Below are 24,739 nucleotides of genomic sequence, written 5' to 3' on the forward strand. Positions count from 1 at the left end.
TATTATTATTATTATTATTATTATTATTATTATTTACATATTTTGCACTCTAGAAGCACATTTTCCAAAGTTTTAATGTCTCATTGTATTCATATTTGAGTCATGTTCATATTTGAATTCATTCTTTTTGACTTTTTTTTTTTGCTTCATGCACTGCCGAAATTGGACATCTGTGACCTTTTCAACTCTTCCAGGCTCTTTCCCCACTTATGATAGACTTTTGGAGAACACTTCAGACAGTCTGCTCATGTCTATGGCATAGTGGGCTGACACAGAGTCAGTCCAGGGGACTCCTCTGTAGAAACTTTGTGTCTTTGGGGGGAAAAGTGTTCAAATTGGCTTCAGGCTATGACATCGTGCCATGCTTCCTTAAAGTGCTCTGGGAGCGACATATATTCATGGAATGTGATTTGATATGACAATCTGCTGCACAGACTCTATTTCAGAATTGATGCAGAACATCTGCTACCATTTTGCAGATTGTTCGTTGACTTCGTAATGAGGAGCATCTGAGAAACCTTCATAGCGAACTCAACTTCAAGATTTGGCAAAAGCTACAGTTTTGCCTTTTGCCAACATGAAAATAGTTTTTGGTAAGAAAAAAGAGGAGATATCTAAAAAAGTTTTGCATGTTATCTTATTTCCGTCCTCTATTGTGGTCATTTCTCAACTTGGCAAGCAAATATTTCTCACCTGCACAAGAGGTCCAGACCATCCATTCATTTTCTTTACACCCTTGTCCCTCAGTGGGGTTGGGAGGGTTGCTGGTGCATATCTCCAGCTATTGTTCCAGGCGAGAGGCGGGGTTCACCCTGGACAGGTTGCCAGTCTGTCGCAGGGCAACACAGAGACAAACAACCAAGCAAGCACACTCACACCTAGGGGCAATTTGGAGAGGCCAATTAACCTGACATGTTTTTGGACTGTGGGAGGAAACCAGAGTACCTGGAGAAAACCCATGCATGCACAGGGAGAACATGCAAACTCCATGCAGAAAGGCCGGGGCCGGGAATCGAACCCAGAACCTTCTTGCTGCAAGGCAACAGCTCCACCAACTGCACCACTGTGCAGCCAGGTCCAGACCAATGGAGGAAACAAACTCTGATAGCGGACCAAAAGTAGCAGGTGAGAACACACACATCCCTTGTTCTGGAAATAGCATTCACACAAAAGACTATCACGTCTTTAAGACTAGAGTGGCTTAAAATGGTAGAAGTCCAGGTTAGTCTTTGCACCCCTTTGCTTCAGACTCATAGTGGGAGATGAGGTACTGGTTCAACTTTTTTTGTAGAAGAAATCACTTCTGCAATGACTCAGTAAGGTTGTCATGTGTTCTGTATTTAGTGCCACCATTTGAATATGAGCTCTGTCATTTGAAATGTCAGTGTACACAGAGTGTGTGTCACGAGAATTTGGGTGGTAAACCTCGACATGCAGGGGGCAGACAGGAAGGTGTGAATTTGACGCTTCTGTCCTATTTAAATTGGGGGGTTTTTTCTGAACAAAAGAAGCTTTTTTTGTTGTTAAAAATTTAAATAATTCAAAACAAATATAAAAGATAAAAACACATTGTCTATTTATTATGTGCCTCCTCTTGCCTTGACTTAAGTATTTCATAACTTTAGGTGAAATTAAAAAAAAACAACAACAAAAAAACAAAACAAACAAAACATCTTGTTGAAGATTTTCTCATATACTGATAAGCTAAATCCATCAAAAAACAATCCAGTCTAGCATATTTTTTGGCCTTAAAAGCCAAAGCTGTACTAGAATCTCAATGTGTCAAAGTGCTTCTTGACAGAGCTGATCTATAAAATTAATATTTTTCTTTACTGGGGATTATTCAGCTGGAGGCCAGTTTGCATTATAAACTGGTTCAGTTTGTTTTTTCAATCTAGCACCCTAGAATAGCAGTGATGTCGCACCTCACACACCTTCCTTCGCTGTCTGCTTTCTAAAACTTTCTTTGCTGATGATTTTCTTCGTGTTTCTGACACTCTGCTTCCTCATTGTAGGCCATCTTTTGGTTTTTCTCTTCTAGCCATACCCCAGATTTTTCTGTGTCATTTTTCTCTTCACAATCACAGCCTGTTTGTCTCTGCCTCATCAAGTTACTTTTCCCCAACGCATTTTGCTTTGTGACAGTGAAGTTTAGAGCTTTTACAGTGTATGAGACAGATATCCATTGCCACACAGAGACTTCAAAGTGGCTCAGCAGCTTCCAAAAGTATCAGAGGAAGATTACAGCCGTTCTATTTGTGGTACACCTTTAACTCCTTTGTTCTCCCACGCTCTCCTCCAGAACGGTGTTAGTTTATTGACTACCTGTCACAGGAGAGCCAGAGGTGACTCTTTGAAGAGGAGGGGGGAAAAATCTGGTTTGACAAGAACAACACAAGGAGAAAAGAGCGTTAAAAGGAGAGCAAAATTCAAGCGATTCAGTCTCTGGGAATTACAGACTGCAACCCTGCTGCCAGCTTCAATTCAAGCAGAGATAAATTGTTGCTCATGCACCATCAGAGAAGTCTGTAGATAAAGTTTGACCTGATAATATGTCGATAACACGAGCGGACTGGAGTGAGCTCTCCTCTGACTCATCATCAAATACAGAAGACGAGTTTATTGACAAGTCAGACTTTTTTTATTCATATGCTTTGAAATCGACTGCTGGTCTGTTCACTGCAGATATGTGGCATGAATACTGAAATTATAAATTACTTTTGACCAGCGATTACATCTAGAAATGGAAGACAATCAAAAATCGCTGGAGAGAAAGGAACCTAGGCCAGTAAATTTTAAATAGTGCTTGTGAATGACTTTAGTGATTAACGCATTAGGAATATAACCCGTCTTCAATTTCATTCCTCTCCGCTGACCTGTCAGTAATTTCTTCATCACTTCTAATTGTCCAAGCACTAATTGTCTGACAAGCTCTCTAAGCAGTTAGTTGCCCACCATGAACATGTTTGGCACAGATTCAATGAGTTGTTTACTTGCTCTGAATACCAAATATCACACAGTTGAAGACAATGCACAAAATAAACTACCCTATTGTACCCACTCTATAATTTCCAATATGGTCGAAAATGCAAGAGTAGATATTTAAGTTATGAGGCACATTGATGAAAGCATGGTCCGCCTTTGCAACTTTAGTGTTTAAGATGATCGACGCTTATGCTGGTGGTGAATGGATGGGGTTTCTCAGAATCTGATTAAATGTTTGCCCTTATTACCTTGCTTGGAAGGTATGAGTGAAAAGTACTAAAGCCACTTAAATGAAATAACCTAATACTGTTTACACCAATGTGGAGGGCAGTGTTTAGAAATCATTTAAAATGGTAATTAAGGGTACGTTCTTCCTAGATGCATTAAAAAAAACACAAAAAAAAACAGCTGTTGGCACAAAAGGTTTATTATGGTCATCATCCTCTGAAGTCACAGCAAAAAAGAAAGTACACCTCCAGTTAGTGCCAGAGTCTTAATAATGTAAATAAGATCTTCATCTCTACCAGGTCCTTCAATTATTTAAATCCCACCTGAGGTGTGCAAGATCCCACACCACAGATGTCAGCGTGTCATTATTTATTCAGCAAAGTCAGAGTGGAAAAGTTTGATAAAAAAGAAAAAAAAAAATAAATAATAGAAGTGACCAAAATGTGAAAACAAAACATTAAGGGGATATATTTTCTTTTTACAATAACTGTACTGTCACCATTTGATTTTTGTTTTGCAGTCGCCCAATTTTTCCCCTGGTTGTTGTTCTTTTATATATGTATATTATTAGCAGACAAAAATGTTGGAAAAATAAACCTACTTAAAGCCAAAAAAACTATGCTTCTATATCTTTCAAATGTAATTGGTTACGTTTTTTCAAAATTTTCTCTTTTCACTATTAAATTGTGACTTATAATTATTGCAAAAGACAAGCTGATGACAAATATTTTCTTTTATTTATCTTGTGCTAGGAGAGCAGGTTCAAAGTTGTAAATGTATCAATTTGTTTAATTGATTTCTTATAACCAGTAGTGGAAGACCAGCCCAAGTTCACGTTGTAAATTTTGTCAAATGTTTCCTTCCGGTAATGAATAATTCTATTTACAATAGATGCTTTTTCATAGATTACATATGAGTAGGAATAAATACATACAGAAATGGACGGCGAACAAAATAAGCTCATTACATTTTAAGCAGTGTATTTTCAATACTGTATCATAACCGAGTCCTCACTGCACTTCGGGGGACTTCCTTTAGTGGTTCACAATCAACTCTCGACAGAGACATACCATACACACCCACACACACACGAGCAACAAGTCCAAACTCAGTCAGATTTGCATCTAAATTCCCAGGAACAGACAATCTTCTCATATCATGGCCTCTGAAGTCGACAGGTTTGTTTGCCGTCATCTCCAGATGTTCCTTGCAAAAATAATCAGCCTCAGAGTTTCTGCTCTTCACTGGATGTCCTTCTGAAGGGACACTGGAGAAAATCTGCAGAGGGAAAAACTTCCTCGGGGCCTTCACTTGTCACCTTAGCAAGGGTTCGCCAACTCTTGTAAAGACAAAGGAATAATTACGCCTGGGATCACGTGTGTTTTCAACTGTCAGTTTATATCGTTGAGATGAAGAATCAAGCGGAAGAGCGTGAAAGCTGAGATGACCTGGACATAAGAGGTCATCTCAGTCAGTCAATCACTCCAGAGGTCAGCGGGAAGCCGTGGAGAAGGAGAGCAGTGTTTGTCTTTTCTTTTTTTTACGGGGTGAAAGTTTGGGGTCCTGACGCCTCGGTGGACGAACCCTCGGGTAGTGGCCGTGTCTTTGTCATCGTATGGGGTCACTGATATTGATAAATGGGCTGGACGTACTCGGGGGGGAAGTAGCCCACTCGTCCGTGACAGCGACCCCTCCAACGTACCGAGTCAGAGCAGTCAACGAGCTCGATGACGTCTCCGCGCACGAAGCGCAGCTGCGACGGGTGGTGGGGGTTGAAGTCGAAGAGAGCATGGGCGTGATGGGGACGCTGGGGGAAAGAGACAGAGAGAGAAACGTTTGTTAAAATCGCTGAGACACTCCCTTTATGAACAAGAAAAAAATATATGAGCAGAATGCCAATTTGAAAAGTTGAATTTCCACCTCCTGCAGCCGTGCATGGTGGGAATTTGGTAGTCTTACAAAACATTTGTACGGAAGCCGAGAACAGCCGTTCTTTAGAAAATCCATAAAGCAGCTTTTAAACAATAATTTAATTCAATAAACAATGAATACATAACTTATCTCATGCTATGTGGAGAAACTACTCACCCTTCTGTGTGAAATTATGAATTAACTTTGATAAACCAGTGGGTTTTTTTTTTTGTTTGTTTTTTTTTAGCTCAATTTACCTGGTCACACTAAGGCCTGATTTCCGCTAGATTAATACACTCAGCACATTACTTAAATAGGAGATGAAAGATATTAAAAGATGCTAAACAGCAAAAGGAGACGAGAAACAGCTAAAGTACTGCAGGACCACAGAGGCCACACAGGGCCAAAACCAGAGCTGATGAAAAATAGCAGAAGTCTTGTCAAATTCGTCAAGCATTTGATAATCTTCAAGATTTATGGGAAAATGATTCTGTGGACTAATGAGAGAAAAGTAGATTTTCCAATAGGCGTGCTCCAATCAGACTTAGGGTAAAACTAACACGGCATTTCGAACGTGACGGTGCCGCTCTGCTGCGTCGCAGCTATATATTCTGTGCTCTAGTAGAAAATCCTGAGGGAGAATATCATCAGCTTGTGACCCTTAGCTGAAGTGCACATGGATTATGCAGCAGTACAATCATCTGAAGCAGCGATAAGTGGGCCAAAATTCATCCGTCTGATGTAAAAGATTCATCGCTACTCATCGTAAAACTCTTGATGACAGCAGTTGGAAACCAATGCTGGCTGAACCAGTTACTAAATTCTGGGAGGAGTTGCTGTTTTTTAAGACAAGGCAAGTTAGTATGGCAGTTTTCTTTTTGAATCCCCTTAATATGTTAAAGCACAATTTGAAAAAAAAACAAAACAAAAAAAAAACAGCCTTTTTAAACTGCTAATGTTACCTTTGTCTGATATTAAAATATGTAAAAAAAAAAACAAACAAACAAACAAACAAACAATGAAGTATGACTTTCAATGCCTTTTTTTAAGCAAAAGAACTTCAATATATTCACTTTTCCCTGATGCAAATACCTCGTTAAAACGACCTAACAATATTCATTTTTCATCCAAGCTTTTTGGGTCACTTCAGATATTTATTTGAAAAAAAAAACAAAAAAAAACGGAACAATGTGTAATATTTATGGACATCAAGGGACTACGCTGCATCTTTATTTCCCTCTTTTGTTCCAAGCAACAACAACAAAAAAAAGTTGTTGTTTTTTTTGCTATGAATCTGTGTAAGTCTCATAATGTAATGTTTGTCCACCGTAAAACATTACAGATTGGAAATGTTTTCAGAAAAAAAATATATATATATTAATAAATTATAAGTTTGACAAAAAAACAAACATGTGATTGAAGTGTAAGTGTGACTCAGCACTATTCCCACAGACACATTTCAAGAATGAAACATACAATGAGTGGAAAGTCTGAATCATGGGAGACCAGCTCTATGCATGTAGGAGGGCTGAACCACAGCAGTCTGGGCCGAGTTGCATGTGATTTGATTAACTCTAATTCAGTTTCTGCTGCACAACGACTTAAAGCAGAAATTACTGATCAACATGTCTTCAAAACTTTTTATTTGTCCTATCTATCTATCTATCTATCTATCTATCTATCTATCTATCTATCTATCTATCTATCTATCTATCTATCTAATTTTACATTAAAAAATTCATTTCAACTGGAAATCAGAGATTGCTTTTTTGCCTCCTTAAGGCTCTTTTAAAACAATCCAGTGAGACGTATTGCAACGCATTTAATGAATTGTTCGCAGTAACTATGCCTTGCTGCATTTTTATTTTTCAATCTTCAAACTACAGTAAAGATCTTTTATTCCTCATCATTACTTTTTAAAAATTTCTCCCCTCCCAAAAAAAACACAATATTTCAAAGGGTCTGGAAGAGAAAACTCTCGACTGAAGAAATGGTAAAACTCAGACAAAAGTAGTTTTTGTTTTTCATCTATGGAGAAGTATTATTTAATTCAACAACCACAACCCGGTCCAGAATACAGAGAATGCCGCCTCTGTGAAGTTTTTGCTCCCTGAGTGTATTTTTCTTTCTTATTCATTTTTTATTTTTTATTTTTTTTGGATCAGAAATAATAACAAAAAATGCATTTACCTTTTAGTCAACCAGCCAAATCATAATGATTATTAAGAGGAAAGTAAAAATGTTCTGTTCCGGATTAGCGAGCGCATGACGCAACACTTTTGATGTGGAAGCTGGTTCTGAGGGAAGAGGAGTCAAAGGTTGCTATTTTCAGCGAGAGCGAGGTGTTTAAATATAAAGATGGAAGAAGCTCCTGAAATGAATATTTTCAACTGAGGCATGTTGGTTGTACGTTCAGGCTCCTGCACACAGCCGGACACTTCTGCTCGTCATTACGTGCCTTTGCCATTTGCAGTTTTAATCCTGTTGTTGTTTTAAGTAGTAAAAATTCAGATTAGGAGACCTTTTCTCAAATCGGTGAAGGAAGAAACTGACCCTGAGTCAATAGATATCCAGTAGGTTGAAAATAATGCACCAAACTTACCGTGTTTTGTTAATTTTTAAGCTTTCAAAAGCTTTTCAAGCTTGAAAATATGGGTAGGCTTTTCAAAAATCTCCAAATCAATACAAGCATGCATTCTCTAAAGAATAGTAAGGAACTCTCAGAGGGATATTTACAGATGGACATGATTAAACAATGTTTAAACAGTCCAAAAACGTTAGGATACGGTCTAAAAGTAAAACACTTGGTATGTCTAAAATGTTTTTCGGGTTTTGCTTAGTTTGTTTTGATGTTTGAATGAGCTGATTAACAAGAAAGTGTCATTAATAGTTGAGCTACGCGATCATTAAAGGCAGAAAAATATCAAATTCTATAATATTATACTCATTGCTGATATAAGACGGTAAAGACAGTTTAAAATATCAACCACAAACTATTTTAGTTTTGTTCAAAACATCATAAACTCTGTTTTACAGCGATCACTATCTCGCACATGTGCTGGGATGTTTTGCCTCTTCTGGTAAAAATAATTACTTGCCTCACATAGCTGAAAGGCCAGAAAAAAAATATTTTACACATTCTTTTTATATTTTCTCATGTAGCAGCTCTTAAAGATGAATCTGAATTGAATAAAATTGGTGCCAAAAGGTCAAAGCTTTATATTACTGCAGAGTGAGATGTCTAATTTTGACTCATTAGAGGTGAAAATTTAACACGGTGGGTGTCAGAATATGCAGGAGATTTCCCACACTTCCTGCATCTGTTTATATTTGGAGCTGTTTTACTGCAGTTAAAAATATTTCTCAGGAATGAGGGCATAGCGACAAGCAATCTCCTACATGTCAAACTAATCAAAGAAAGAAAAACAATAGTTTTGTTTTTCACCCCTCCTTGTGTAGACAAAACCTCTTTCAGCTCCTCTACTCAAAAAACCTATAATTTATTAAAGTTCTTCAATCTAGCACGTTGTTACTAAACAACTGCTGGTGTTGCACAGCAAATATCAATTAGGGAAAATATGTTAGATCGCAGCGCAGCTTTCTGGTCTAGCCTGACGAGCGGCATGTGCTTTCACAAAAATGTCATCATCATCATCTTCGTGAAGTATGAAAGTTGCACAACTCCGACTTTAAAAAAAAAAGTCAGAGCATAGCCTGGAAAGGTTGCAACAGAAAAGGCGCTTTTAAAATATAGACGTGACGGTCAGATATGCACACCTACAGAAATCGGCGATAAGAAACATTGGCAAAAAAAAAACATCATCTAGGGCTCTAATGGGAACTGCCTTCACTTCTTCAGTCCCTTCTCTGTCTCAATGTGTTTTCTTTGAGCTTAAACAGCAGTGATGCTTTTCTTCTCCCCCCGATAGCCGGCCTCCTCTGATCTGTGTCGACTGGTGAAGTAAAAGCAGTTTAAGAGCGGCAGAATAAAAGCGGCTATTTTCGGAGGGAACATCTTAAACGTAGCTAACCTCTTAGCTGTCAGCTGCGCTCCCGCAGAGGAGAGCGGATGCGGTACGAGCTAGGAGCGAACCGAGAGGCTGAAAGGAATACTAATGCTGCTTGGATACGTGTGTGTGTGTGTAGGTGTGTGTGTGTGTGTGAATGTGCCAAAGTATCATTGCTAAAATTCTGGGTATTAGGCGACTGTAGGTTTGTCTATTATAGTACTCAGGCTGAAGGTGATGGTAAGGAAAAACAATACCCACGAATAAATCTGAGTGAACTAGCATCAAAGGACAGAGTTACAGGGTGCTGTGGTGGCGCAGGGGTTGGGCACAACCCACATATGGAGGCCTTAGTCGTCAACATGGCCGTCGTGGGTTTGATTCCCAGCCTGGTGACATTTGCCGCATGTCTTCTCACTTTCCTGTCAATTCGTTATCAAATAAAGGCCTCTAGAGCCAATCAAACCTTTTTTTTTTTTTTCAAAAAGTCACAAACTCTCCCCCATATTCATAACTTCTATTGTGTCATTATGATTAAATGTACATTTTAATATTGCTGCACACAAACTCAATCTGTTTGTTTTGCAAAGTGTCTTGAGACGACATTAGTGGGAGATGGCACTAAAACAAATTTAAATCTAATAAAAAAAAAATATATTGCACGAAAACACGAAACAAACTATTTTAAATATATAAAACTTGCTTCAATTCTATTCTAATTGATAAAAATAAAATAAAATAAAATAAAATAAAATAAATAAAATTCTGGGGGCGTCACTGTTGAGAGCCACCACAAACTTCTGGTTTCTGGCTTTATTAGCTGTTATTTGGCAAGAAGTGGAGGATTCAATGTATATTCATATTTTTTGCAGGGCACTATATGCTGCTTGGGAACGATAAGACACAAGCTGGAGCCGTGTGAGCGTCCCTCGTGTGGACACGCGAGTGACGATTAAAGAATGGCCCATTCTTCTTTCTGTGCCAGTTTGTGATTAGTGATAGCTTGGAAAGGAGTAGCAGGACCCATCAATTTTTGGCATCCGTTCCACGATCCACTTCAACCCGGACAGAGCTCTCACAGTGGTACAATTTAATTAGTAATGTGAACAGGCTGTGTCTTTGTTCTAATTTTGTCTCCACATTTTCGCACCCATGACATTTAAGGCAGAAAATAAAGTCTTTCATCCTGTTTGTGTTTCAGTCATGAGAAGAAAAAAAAAAAAAGCAGACCGGTGAGGGATACATGACAGAAAGGTCCAAATTATTATTTTTTTGCTTTGACAGGGGTTTTTGTTTGAAAAAAGAAAACTTAGTGGAACAGGAACACAGGGATATTAAGGATGAGGTGTGGAGGAAAAATATAAAAAAGAAAACGCTGAAAATTATTTTCTATTCTGCTGTGCAGAGATAAAAAAAATAGCCATGTAATGAGCTGAGAAGGAATTAGTTTGGAAGGACTGACAGCACAATGGGGTTGGTAATACAAAAAGAGGGATACGCAATTAAATCAGCATTCAGTTAGTCTGTGTCTGTGAAACTGGCCCATATAGCTGAAACAAAGAAAAAAGTAATCCTGTAATTATGTGATTTGGCGTTCATCAACATCGGAAGTACTTTTTAAAAAAAATGAGATTTATAATTCAGATTTTCTTAGTTTTATTTATTTATTTGATTTTTTAATTGTATTAACTTTGTTTTAAAAAAAGATTTGCAGCAAAACAGCAACTTTCCCTCTGAATTCATGCATATCTTTTGTCACAATAAGCAACAACTGAGGATGCTTTCAATGGACATGTTAATACCACAGAGCCTTGGTTTCAGCTTTCCTTCTTATGAGCAAAAGAAAAAAAAATCTCTCCTTGCTTAAGAACTCTGTAAACTTGTGGCCAACACTTAATATTAACGTATTTATTAACCGATTTTGAAACTACTGAGCAGATGTTATTGTGATTACAAGCCCAAATGATTGTAACCTTACAAAGAAAAACCGGATATACCATAAACAATTGGTAGACTGCCTTTCTTCTACATTCCTGCTGAGCGTAGCTGTGCTGCAGTACCAATGCTAGCTTGTATGTTAGAAACAATATCAAGAGAAGCTATAAAGGCAACAGTTTGGCTGCTCTGGGAACACAAAAGAAAAAAAAAAAGCCCTACATTTCACTCTTACTATTGCATATCATTAACTAGATATGAAATATAAAATGCAGGATTTAAAAAAGTGGATGGAAAGCTGAAGTCCAGCCTTCCTAAATGTCACACCGTTTCATAACATTGGGGTGAAAAGAGCTGTCTGAGTCTCAGGGACCAGATTTACTGCAGTAAATCTCCCCCATCTCAAAGATCAATATATGTGGATCATCCTCAGATGAGCATACAGCCCCTGTATTCAACACATTTTATATTCTTTGCAGTTGTTACTACTTTTTCTTTCCATTTTATAGACGGAGAATACAGATTAAATGGAGAAGGGGAACGATTTTATAACAAAGTTTTAAAAAAAGTCTTCCAACATTCCTTCCTTATCCGATCATCTTCAAAATGCTACAGAGTCGTAGTGACTGGCTATCTGCGGGCTACACCAGCGCCTTTTCCCTTCTTCTCCTTTTCCTGCACGCACTCCAAAGGGAGCTTTTTTTTTTTTAAGGCTACAGTTGATATCTGAAAGGAGAAAAAAAAAATGTTGAGCTGCGGCCAGACGCATCTGCAGGACCGAAATAACAGATGGCATCAGTACAGACATACGTGGACTATGTTTTTGAGCTGCTTTGGAAAGACGCTGTCCTAACAAGGTTCAGAAAGACGCGAGTGTGTTAAAAATAAAACAAATAAAAAAATATATATATTAAATTATTATGAGCTGTGACATGTTTTCTCTTGAGGCGACCTCTGTTTGCTTTTTTTGGACTGGAGTTCAAGTATTCTTAACCTCTTTGCTTGCTTGTTAAAATAATTTATTTCAGCATAGAAACTCATGTAAATCATGCACAGCAGATGAAGAGCTTTTCAGAAATTTGATAAAGACTCCCAATAATCCAAAATTAGTTGCAGCTTTAAACTTTGGTTATTGTTTTAGGTGCTTGACCTTGAAATTTATGTCTATCCGATGAGAAGATTACATTTTTGAAACTTGAAAACAGCTTTCGAAAGACGTAACTGGAATGAAAGACGGTTCCAAGAGTTCATCTCACTTTCAGTAGAAGTATTTCGTTCTGTAATCAACATGGTTTCGGATTCAAGGTCAGGAACCACCAAGACATCCGGCAAGCTGATCCAGAACCGGTAGTTCCAGTCCATGAACAAGTTTCAGCTAAAATAACAGCTGTTTGCATTGCGATTTCCTCTTAAGCCAAGACAAGAGACGAGACTGTGGGAACTGCATGGGCGGTGAGTCACGCGTCAAGTCATCTTGCAAGTTCTGTGGCCTTTTATGCGGTAACTTTTGTAAATAAAAAAAAAATAAAAATTTAAAAATCATTAGGCCATAATTTTATAATTTGTGATCAGATTCTGCACCAGACGGATGGACGTTTTGCAACAGATCCATCGCTTCCATGATCTGGACTAAATCATCTCATCCGTCACTAACGCCAGCAGTAAATGTTGCAATGGAAATGGCGAAAAACACAAACAGCCGAGGGTAAATAGTTATTGTGTACTTGTAAACAATCGTCACTGCCTCCGTCTCCAGGCACACAGCATTCTGTGCATCCTCTCTGCTGGCTCATCCAGTTGACGGCCTGCTCCTCTCTAACAAGCCTTATATCTGCCATACATCATCAAAAGTTATTCCAATTTGCAATAAAAACGTCCCGTGCTGTCACACATGAAGCCAAAAATAGATTTTTTTTTATTTTTGATTTTTTTAAGAGCTAGAGACGTTGCTATAGATGTGCACACAGCCATCCTAAAATACAAATGAATAGCTTTTTATCGCATCAACTGGATTATGGACCAAATCAGAGAAACTAATTTGTCTTCTCTAATAATCCATATTTTCTTCAGACCTTTTTTTTTTTTTTCTCATTAAAATCTAAATCAAATCCAAAGAGAAAATGGATTCGTGTTACTGGGGGGATGCACGTAAACAACACATCCTGCCTTCCTAAGGTTTATGAGACCAAAGTTAATCACCATAAAACCAACGGATCTTCTGTGCTCTGTCAGAGGCGACCACACAGGAAAACGGGGATTTTATATTTGGTTTTAAACACCAGCATGATTAGCTCATCATCATGAGCATATGAGATCAAGCTCTAATGGCTCATGTGACCTCTATGTTCCCTGTCACTTGCTGTTAGACCCTGACTTAAAGTGAGTGCAGCAAAATGGTTATCTGACTATGAGCAAATCATTGTGATATATTTAATTGCAGCCAGTTAGAAGAAGCAGGTTTTGAACCTATGGAGGCTAGAAATGCATTATGGAAGACTTTTATCACTGTGTTGATTCAACTTTTCGCTGTAGTTCATGTCTGTGCAGCTTCATTCTACTCAAGGTCGCGTTGCTGGTCACACATAAGGATGTATAAAACGCAAAAACAGTAAATAAATATGTTCTCACACTTTTTTGTGGTTTAAATGAATAATTATTTTTATTTATATATAGGTCTGCACGCTTGGATATAGCTGTAGAAAAAGGCGGATTATGTGATGAAGGCTACATTCCTGTGCTCCATATTCCTTCGAATCATTGTCCTTTTCAAAGACATGATGGCAGTTTAAGGAAAATCATAAAAAGTTCGGGTAAGAGGCTTTACCATATTGCCATCTGAAACACTCTCCTCAAGTGCGGCTGCAGTGAAAGTGCCAGTGGAGTCCAGCGAACTCTACACATCTACATTTGTGATGGTGGGAAACGAGAGACATCTTTTTTTTGATCATGAAAACAAACTATCATGTAGATGGAGTCTAATAGTTGCTATGGATACTTGGTAACCCAAACACGAAACTTCACGCTGCAGTTTTGAGGGGTTTTTTTTTCTTTCTTCACAACCTTTCCTCCTGCTCTCTGTGGGCGGTGGCAAGATAAATATGGGTCCTTGTTCAGTCGCATAGCCACTTGCTAAAAGAACTGAGACTCTCGTAAAAACAGGAAGCCAGAGTTGTTATACTCTGATAAAGTTTCTAGGGTTTTCACCAATGCTTCTCTTGACATGGGGATTATTTTCTCATTAGCAAATGTCCTCAAATTGAAAGTTGCACATTTGTTCTTTTTTTTTGTTTTGTTTGTTTTTTAATCAGTTCAATCTAAATGTGAGATTACGCTACTGCAGTAAAGGTTAAATTTCTTTTAAGGAATGTTTAAACATGAATAAAAATGATTTTATGAAATTACAAATTGAAGCATGCAGTTGGAAAAGCATTTCCCCAACATAATATCTGCATTAAATATAATGAGAAGGAATTTAAAGGTGAGATATTTTCAGGACATGAGGGAGGAAGGGAAGGAGGGAGGGACGACACAATGAAGACGAATTCATTCCAATGCAAACCCATACTTGTCATTCAGCCCTCATGTAGACAGGCGTACGTACAGCAGCCACTTAATAAATGACCTCCAATGAGCTGCGCCCTGATCTCACATGTCAGCTAAGAGGACTAAATGTAACCTGATGAGCATTTCCACTCTGACATCGCCAGAGTGATCCCAACGCGCTCTCAGCGCCGCCGTGGATCAAAAAGCATCCGCAGTGACTGCGTAAGCCTACGGGGTGCAGCTCGTCTGCCTCTGTCAGGAATAGCTGCCATGCAGTGCCAGCTTGTCTTCTAACGCCGGTCTAATCATCACCTTTCCCCAACGGGGACGCCACCACATACATATATCTATGTTTATAGATATATGTCTATGAAAGAGTAGAAGAAGGTCTGACAGTGGGCGTCCCGGGGGAGAATGTGTTGAAGTGTAAATATAGGAAGCTAATTTATTCTTTTTGCATGCGTTTGCTGGTCGCTTAATAAAAACGCTTTTCCTCTCCCGTGTCGCGTTCTGTCATCTCAGCGACGGACACTGAAGGATTTCTGTGATCTTTCATTACAAGCAGAAACCTTTGGATCAAACTCTGCCGCTGCAGTCGCCGAGCATATGGAGCGCTCCCGGATCTGTCAGCTCCATTACTTAGAGCTCGCGCCTCGAAGTTTAAGCGAGATGGAAAAACGAACACTGTAAGTCGTGTGTTTTCTTTCCACCTTCAGGACGTCAGACAGTATAATTACTTGACTGCACCGCAAAGTTTCATCCGATTCTTGACGAGTGCGAGTGTGATGAAGGTGGCTGACGGGAGCAGATGTTCTTTTTATGGTTTGGTGAGCAAAGTGGAAAAAAATGGAGTCTACACACTTGTGTGGCTAATTGGCTAATTTTATTAAAGACGACAATAAATATATTTAAAATAAAAAATCATGGCCAATTGAAAAAAAAAAAAAACATTTTCAACTTAATCTAAGCACTTCTCTTCACTTGTTCAAATTGGGCTTGAAATGCTGAAGAAAAGCATAAATTTCCATGGTTGCCATGGTTAAATAAAAGCTAGGCAGAGAGACAGAAACAATGAGTCATATATGCTCACCCTGGCGAATTGTTCGGGGTCTCTCAGAAACACTGTCCTCTCCTTAGCGATGCTGTTGCTGTGGTAAAACTCCACCAGCTCGTTGAGGGAGGAGAAGGCCTCGTCCCACACGTAGTACTGGCTGCAGCGGTCCTGCAGCACCTTGAAATGCTGAACGTGGTCCCCGTAGCTGCGAAAGAGCAGAGCAGAGGCCAAATTAAGTGCTTCTTGTTGACAAACTAAATGCGAATAACATGTCAGCGTCCGTCGCAGCGCCAACATTGAAGACGATACACAGCAAAGTCATCTCGAAATGGCTTCAGCAAGGTAGAAATAAACAATCACAAATTTCACTTTCTGACCTAATTTCGATTATGAAACTGCTTAATTCATTACCTCTGCTTTTCTGACTTCCTGTGGCCATCAGCTGTGCTTGCAGAGCTAATCCTACCTTGTTATTTCATAAGATGTATAACCATAAAATGAGTTGCTACTCGAAGTCTGAGGGATAATTCGCTAAATCCAAGTCAGATGAATCTAGAAGAAGAGTTCAAGTATCTTGTTCCTGAATGATGATAGGACGGCGTTCAAGTATGCACAGACAAATTACGGAGTGGGGAAGAAAGAGCAGTGACGAAAAGCAAATCTTTGAATTTTCCAGTCCGTCCATGTTTTAAACCTTAACTACGTTCATGGGATGTGGACACTGACCCAAAGATTTTGGACATAAGTGGCCAAAACAAGTTTCCTCCATGGGGTGGCCGGGCTCAGTCTCAAGAATCTGTTTGCCCTCTTGATGTTTTATAGCTACAACCCAAATATTCAGTAAGTGAAAAAAGGATTGAAGACAACTGCCTCTTATAGATATTGACAACCCACCTAATCTACATTTTTTTTTTTAAATACAGACAAATCTTTGATTTTGATAGCAGTAGCTAATAAACTGTTTTTTTTCCCCCTTCTCCTCTATACCAGTGGAGAGCTTGGTTTCTATATAGGCCACCACAAGGGGGAGCTGCGACCAAGTTGGCCCCCAGCTTCCAACACCAAAAGTCAAGAGTGAAACCCATTTGGACTAAAAAGAGTGTCTTCACATCACAAGTTGTTTTTGGCAGACAATTATTTCAACTCCAGCTTTGGAAAGACACCAACACTATTGGCCTTTAGTCTGAAGAGATTTCCCTCTGGCTGCGCAGCTGTCAGCTGTTGGAGCTGGCATGCATTCAGTGCAGTCTTATCCGTTTATCCCTTAAAAAAAAAGAATGAAAGAAACGCAGTAACCTTATTTCACATTTAGTTTAGTTGTTAATTGAATTTAGATTGCAGGCTGTTTTGAAATAAAAGAACTTTCAAGACCAACAAAACAAGAAAAAACCTGAAAGTCTGAATCAATGGTGAGGAGGTGAATGCAATTAATAATTCAACCTTTGCTTTTAGCGTGCGTGTGTGTGTGTGTGCGTGTGTGTCATTACATGGTGCTAAAAGAGCACACAATGACATTTACCCGGGCTGCCCAGTGGGTTTCGGGAATTTTGTGCAAAGCAGATCATGCCAACCGAGTGTTACTAACTTGGTCATATAGTTTCAGCGCATCCAAAGCACTCTGACTGTAGAGCTAAACAGAGGTCTGTGGTTCATCTGTGGCAGTTTGCACCAAGCAGCTGCCAGCGTTTCATGAAATATTTTTGATGAATAAGGGTCTACCGAGAGCCCGGCGTGCTTTCGTGCAGCTGAATAATGATAAATCGCACCCAGTGACACGGATAAAAATAGCCGCGGTGTTGAAGTGCGTGCCTTGTTGTGATAATCAAAAGAGTTTGGCCAGGAGAAATTGGCAGTCACCTGCTCCCGTGTCCTGCTTTGCGGAGGTTGCTAAGTAACTTGCAGGCTTATCTTTAGAAATCTGGACATCTTCTCTGTGATTATGTGCTTATGTAACTGCTTCAAATATGCAGTGGGAATCAGCACAACACCCCCATATTTCTAAACACATCACAGAGGAGGGGTGCGTGTGTGTTGTGTGTGTGTGTGTGTGTGTTAGGCTTATGTTAATGACTTTTAAAATGTCATCACACATGAGAAGAAAAAAACAGTGGCAAAATCCTTACCATTTCTTTTATTTATTTATTTTTTTCAATCTAATTTCAGTGATATAATGTTATGGATTTATTCTTTGCATGCGATAAAAATGTTTTTTATGCTCATCGATGCGACCGGATCTCCTCTTGCATCACTTTTGGTGACCCAGAATATCTTTCTCTATCCAGACTCTGAGCTGCGTGAAAAACCTGCCTCACGATTGGACTTTCCTTGGCTGCTCCTCCACCTCGCTCAACAGGGCAGCTTTATGTTAAAAATATTCATTGTTTTCCATCTTTGCAAGTGGCAAGCACCATCTGTCTCTCTTTCCTCGTGCTTTAGCCATGGGTTTCGTGCTCTCATCACACTTCTCTATCTGGATCTGGGGTTTTCTTGCCTTGATTCGTTTAGATCCGTCTCTCACTGACTCATTCAACCCATGTGTTTAGGTCAGAAGTATCATTTTTAGCACCGACAAGAGTTCTCTGCTGCACCCTGTCTGTGGGATATTGTGTCGCCACTGGTCAGATTTTATAGTTCCTCGGCTTGTCTGCTTTGCGCCATCAAGCTTTTTGTTTTTTTTTGCTTTTTTTAAAGCCACAATGTGGATGGAGTTTTAGTTCTGGACAGGAGATAGCAAAAGATTAATGATGCATAATCAGCTCCATCCATCTGATCAGAGTCAAATCAAACATTTATTCGCCATTAATGCTAAACTTCACGCTCCTAATTTGCTGTGCAGCGTATAACTTCTGCATGAATACACACATTTAGCGAAATACTTGCAATGAACTTTAAGGGTAAAGTAATGAGCAAGCAACTTTTTTCACCCTAGATCATCCGTCGCCCTATAAGCTCCACTTATTCTTTGGGAGTATCATATTGCTCCTTTTAGACAGTACAATGGTTAGCAGTTGTTTGCAAAGGGCTAAACTAAGAAAAAAATATATGTAGGAAAAGGGAAGCAAGAATGTGTTATGTTGCTCGGAATCACATTGACAATTTTGATAATTAACACCCAGAGACGGCGGAGAAGCAGTTAGCTGTAATAATGCAGAACACATCTGTCTCCGCTGGATTACAAGCACTCCCAGCACATTCTCAGCAAGTGCCGTCTCATCTCTCCGATCCACTGTAATTAGGGCTCTCAGCGATGGAGAGATTGTGCTCTCTCTTTCTCCAAGTGAAAGGAAACGAAAGAAAGAGAGAGTGTGGATGGATGAATGAAAGAGAAAATGAAATGGATGTGGAGATGGAGCAGATAGACGCGCTGTGGAAGAAGACGAGTAATTTTTTCAAAACTTTTGCCTTGCGCCGGCGCAATCCCGGTCGGCATGAAGGTCAACGGTCCGCCTTGCTGCTTTGCGTTCCGCCGCCAGTCTGTTCTCACTTCCCTGTTCTTGTTGTCTCTCTTTGGACTTTGCCAGCCTCTCTTCTTACTGATCCGCTGTTCCGCTCCTAATAAGCTGCTGCTGCTGCTGCAGATGTGTGGAATATTTCGCTTGACCACACTGACACCTCCAGCTGGCAATGCAACTCGGTGACTCTGTCGAGTGCAACAGAGAGTCTTATGTGCTGGAAATCGCAGATTACATGACGCGTTTGTGCCAACCAAAGCGTGTGTGTCCGTGTGTGTGCTGCTGACTCTACTGTATTTCATCTGCTGGAGATGTAGCATTTTGGCAGCGTGCGTGTCAGTCTGCCCTTGTACGCCAGCTATGCGTGTCACGGCGGGGGGGCTCGAGTCGCTTGTAGCATTAATAAGGCATCACCTGTTTCAATAGCTCAGTGGGGGATGAAAGGGAGGATGTGTGTATGAGTTTGTTTTGTCCACCGAGACCTAGAGATGAGAGTAATGAAACACATTAGGGGAGGGAATAAGAAGTCGAAGCTGTGGCTTCGAAAAAAAAAAAAAAGTCTGAAATGAATTCAAGGTGATGTTGCACTGATTTTCCTAATCCAATCTTACATTTTCTACACTTAGTTGGGAAAAAAAAATCCAACACTAAAAAGAATTTGACTTTTTTTTTTTGCCATACTTTTGTAGCAAAATTGAAGGCAAAGGTTAAAAGAAGATTCAGAACTTCCTGCAGACTTGGTCATATTTCATCCATCCATTTTCTTTACACCCTTGTCCCTTAGTGGGATCGGGAGGTGCTGGTGCCTATCTCCAGCTATCGTTCCAGGCGAGAGGTGGGGTTCACCCTGGACAGGTCGCCAGTCTGTCGCAGGGCAACACAGAGACAAACAACCATGCATACACACACTCACACCTAGGGGCAATTTGGAGAGGCCAATTAACCTGATAGTCATGTTTTTGGACTGCGGGAGGAAACCAGAGTACCCAGAGAAAACCCACGCATGCACAGGGAGAACATGCAAACTCCATGCAAAAAGACCAGGGCCGGGAATCGAACCCAGAATCTTCTTGCTGCAAGGCAACAGCTCTACCAACTGCACCACTGTGCAGCCAGTCATATTTCAGTTTCAGTGAAATGCAGACTTGCATCATCCACCAAATCCATGTTATCTTAAACTATTACTTTTTTGACCTATTTCACCCACAATGCTTGCTNCCTAGGGGCAATTTGGAGAGGCCAATTAACCTGATAGTCATGTTTTTGGACTGCGGGAGGAAACCGGAGTACCCGGAGAAAACCCACGCATGCACAGGGAGAACATGCAAAAAGACTGGGGCCAGGAATCGAACCCAGAACCTTCTTGCTACAAGGCAACAGCTCTACCAACTGCGCCACTGTGCAGCCGGTCATAGTTCAGTTTCAGTGAAATGCAGACTTGCATCATCCACCAAACCCATGTTATCTTAAACTGTCACCTTTTTGACCTATTTCACCCACAATGCTTGCTCCTCCGCTCTTTGTCGAACTCAATACTTTTTCTGTGTCGCGTCTTTCTGTCTGTTTCTATCAGTATCTTTCAGTTGTGCTTTGATCACTGAACTGTGATATTAAATTCTACCATTGATCTGCTGGGGTCACACAGAGGAATTCAAAGAGTAAACCACACCAACAGTAACAATAAAAGAATACAATTCCATTTTATGGCTCACGGCTAGAAATGTTGGCCAAAAGAAACGTCTTTTTGTGGGAATATATTTTCAAGCCCTATAGCAAGCAGGGCACTTTTTTTTTTGTAATCTTCGACTCCTTCTGTCAACGGATTAACCTACTTTTAAATTTCTGAGGTTGTGTGAAACTAAGATGTCTGTTAGCTAAATGTAAGAAAAGTACTTTGCTCAGCCTAGCAACAAAAGAAATAGCACAAGTTACATTGTTTTCTGATAAACTTTAACCAAATTGCGCTGACTTGTAAACCTAGAATAAAGTTGATGCTCATTTTGAAAATCAGGATGTGTTTCTTTGGAAATTTATGCCACAGCCGCTTCCTTCTGCCCTTATGCTAAGATAGCCTGACTGTGTGCTGTCATCCTTCATATATCCATACACTACCTAGCAATATCAATGTCCACCTGTTTAATGAAGCTGAACCAACAAAGAAATTACTGAGCCACCTCAGGGTGCACACTGAAATCCTGCACATACTTTTTGGTTACAAAATTCAGTCCACATGTTTGCAGGCTGTTATGATCTGCCGTTATTTGTGTTTTTGTTTTTGTTTGTGTTTGTGTTCAACTTTTAAGCATTTTCTTATTCATTTATGTTTCTAATGACTTAACATATTGATTTTAGTTCTTGAAATTGGATGTGGTTCTCTTAAATCTTTTCCTCCCTGTAGTTTCTCTGAGTCTTAGCTCAGCTCCTTGTGTTAATTAGTCTCTCTCCATCAGTTTCACTTTCATTCTGCCACAGCTGTTCCTCATCAACTCTTATTACTTCATGGTTCCTTTGTCATTTTCCACCCACTCCTACCTCAGTAATAAACTCACTGGTTTCCTTCATTTGTTACTGGTCTCCTCTGTCCACCACCTGCATTCCCACTCCTCCTGCATTTCTCCCTCTAAATTCTCCTTATTTTATTAAAACACTCTGTTTAGCCACAGCTTTCTCTCTAATCTCAAATGTGACTCACGTTTATTTATTTATTTATTTATTTATTTTCTATTTTTGATTTGATTTCCATTTGTGATCGATATTTAATTTACCACCTTTGGGATGAATACAGTATGTTTAAGAAACTGAAGATTCTTAGAGCTGACATAATCAAGTAGAAATAAATAAAAACACTGTTAAATAAGAAATAAGGTAAAGTTTAGATCTTGGAAAACCTGTTTTTTGTTTGTTTGTTTCTTGATAAATCATTTTTCACTTGTGGTTGCGTTAGGCAAACCAACTTTAGTGGTGTGCGACAGGAATGCCTACAGGTTTCTGCTCTGGATGGGATGACTCTGTGCCCAAGGCAGCACAGCTTTACAGTGGAAATGCTGCAGAACAAACAAAAAGAGCGTATTTCTCAGTTGCCCTTGAGCAGATGTTATTTATCTATTAATTTTTTTTTTGTTCTTACTGTTTCTTAGATAACAAAAAGTTTTTGTTTTCCAATTTGTTTGCAAAATGGTCTTTGCCGTGTTGGTTGTGCTCGGGCTGCAGAAGGAATCGCTTGCCCGTGGCATGACATTAATGCAGAACTACCACTTGTGGCTGCTGCATAGTCTTTGAAAGAAAGCGAGTTTTAACACATCATTTCTGATAGTTGGTTGCTTAGGGTTGTGTTTCCTTAGCGGTGTGATGAATTTCTGCCAAAGCCTTGATGCTGTGCATAAGCTGTGCAGCTTTTTGGCCCCCTGTTTATAATCCGATCATTTCTTTCTACTCCTGCAGATTTCATTTCTCTGAGCTAACAAAGCTGATTGCTTTTGTTTCAGTTTTCCTCCATTGAAGTGGCTCCGCTCAGTTAGCGATACCATAACCAAAACCCTACCAATACAAATATAATTTTCCTTTCTTCATAACTATCTCAATTTCACACTCTGATATGTGCAAATGTGCGCTTTGCCTTTGTTGCTGTTTACTTTGCTTTGTATTTGAAATGAATGTTTCCGTTCCAAAGTGTGCGTCGACCCAGAAATGGCTTAAGATGGGAACGGATCCCCCAGTAGTGAGTAGAATTATAAAACAGAACAAAAAGTATTCATGGCCTCCATAAATATGCAAGTTTTTGCATACAAATAGGATTCTAAGTCTGGTAGTGTTTACTGTTTTAAGCAATTAATTGCTTGAAGCACCAGACAGAATACAGCCTGGTTTGGCAAAACACAAATCTGATTTAAATACACCCATTTGCCAGCGACACATGGACATCGCTTCGGCTACTGCAACAGGGTTCTTCCATTTAGCTCTGGTCTCATTGGATCTATTTCTGTTCATGGTCTAATGAGCATGCATGCACACTCAAGAATGGTGCTTCAGGGGTCCTGACTTGAGATTTAAAAGTGTTTCTAAAATTGGCTATATATAATTGATTTAAGACCAGTTAGGCAAAATACAACTTAAGAGGAAAAATCAGCATTTATCACACACACACACACACACACACACCCACACACACACACACACACACACACACACACACACACACCAACAGAAGGTTACATAACAATAACTTGCTTACTTTTTCATTTCATTACACGATTTCTCCTCCACATGCCTTAATTTATTCTTTTTTTTTTCCCGAGAGCCATCAAGTGTGAAATTACCCCTCAAGTCGCGATATCCATAGGATACTGAACTCACTGTGTGTTACTCAAAGCTCAGAGAAGCTTACAGTATGTAACTGTAACATAGGCTTAGCTTGGAGGGTCAGCTTTTGTTAACAGCTCCACTCTGGAGTAATGTCCCTAATATGAGCCTAATGATGACGGATGACAAGCCCAGTGAACAACCAGATCCAGTTTGGTCTTTGTAGAGCCTGAGCAAATGGAAAACAATTATACCCAAGGACGCTTTATGGTGCTGGTATTCAAAAACGACCATATATACATTACATTTTTCAAAGTATCAACAAGCTTCTACAGTTTGTTGTCTTAACACAAACTCAGTTCTGTTTTCATACATTGCTCCATTATTGTGGTGATACATGGAGGCAATCGACCTGCGGCCCTGCAGAACTATTAAAGGAGCCCAGATTGAGCCCTTAATCCATGTTGGGTTTGGTGTCTCTTAACATCTCAAAAATAAGTAAGCTTTTCAATGAGCTTTGTTTGTACTTCCAGTAAGCCTACAATTATTTATTCTGCTTGTGCAGCTTTGTCTACCACATTTTTCCTTCCACTTAACTTTTTTTAATAAAATGCTTGGTTGCAGCCCTCTGTACAGATTGCTTGACAGTAATCTTCCTCATGGTTGTGTAGACAAGGTTCATAAAAAATAAAAAAAAGCTTTAATTATACTAATGTAAAATAATTTTATCAAATCTAATTTGTATATTGCTATTAGCTTAAAAAAGCTACAACCATAATAAGTATTTTAAATATATTACTGTGTGTAATGAGAATGTTTTTTTTAATTTATTTGTTAAAACACAAACTAATAGACATTTAGACAGTATTTCAAGGTTTTGTGTTGTATGCATTCTGCAGTAAGGCTGCATCATTAATGGGGATGATGTGTTTTTAGTTTCTAACGATAATAATCTCACAGAGAGCCAGTGACAGGCTTCCCTTCTTAGATAAACAGAGTTCACGTGTTGACTTCGAGCAGTGCACAGATTTTTAAAAGCACAATGTGTTGGAGACCCATTTGGCTTACGGAAACAGGAATCCACTTTTAAAGGGGGCAAAATTTCTTTTGTTTCACATGACCTTCAGCTGGGACAGGAAAAATGCAACAGGAAACCAGTTTGTACTTGTTTGGGTGCACCTGTGTCCCAGAGTTCATGACTTGACCGTGGCATTGTTCAAACCGAAGGGGTAACATTTAAAGAAAACAGGAAAAAATACTGAAGTGTGTGTGTGTGTGTGTGTGTGTGTGTGTGTGTGTGAAACATTTTCTGCTCGAAGTGTTAT

General features: G+C 39.4%; 1 protein-coding gene across 1 annotated transcript in view; it reads right to left on the reverse strand.

Annotated features, from left to right (window-relative positions):
* Positions 1-3,928: 3,928 nt before the first annotated feature.
* Positions 3,929-24,739, reverse strand: part of grapa (GRB2 related adaptor protein a) — a 30,885-nt gene continuing 10,074 nt past the window's right edge. The window contains exons 4-5 of the mRNA XM_007572040.2: positions 15,700-15,868; positions 3,929-5,020 (exon numbers count right to left, since the gene is read on the reverse strand). Of these exons, the coding sequence (XP_007572102.1) occupies positions 4,835-5,020; positions 15,700-15,868 (355 nt within the window). The 3' untranslated portion in view covers positions 3,929-4,834. The remainder of the gene's footprint in view (positions 5,021-15,699; positions 15,869-24,739) is intronic.

This window comes from Poecilia formosa, unplaced genomic scaffold, assembly GCF_000485575.1.
Source record: "Poecilia formosa unplaced genomic scaffold, Poecilia_formosa-5.1.2 Scaffold293, whole genome shotgun sequence".
Taxonomy (NCBI): domain Eukaryota; kingdom Metazoa; phylum Chordata; class Actinopteri; order Cyprinodontiformes; family Poeciliidae; genus Poecilia; species Poecilia formosa.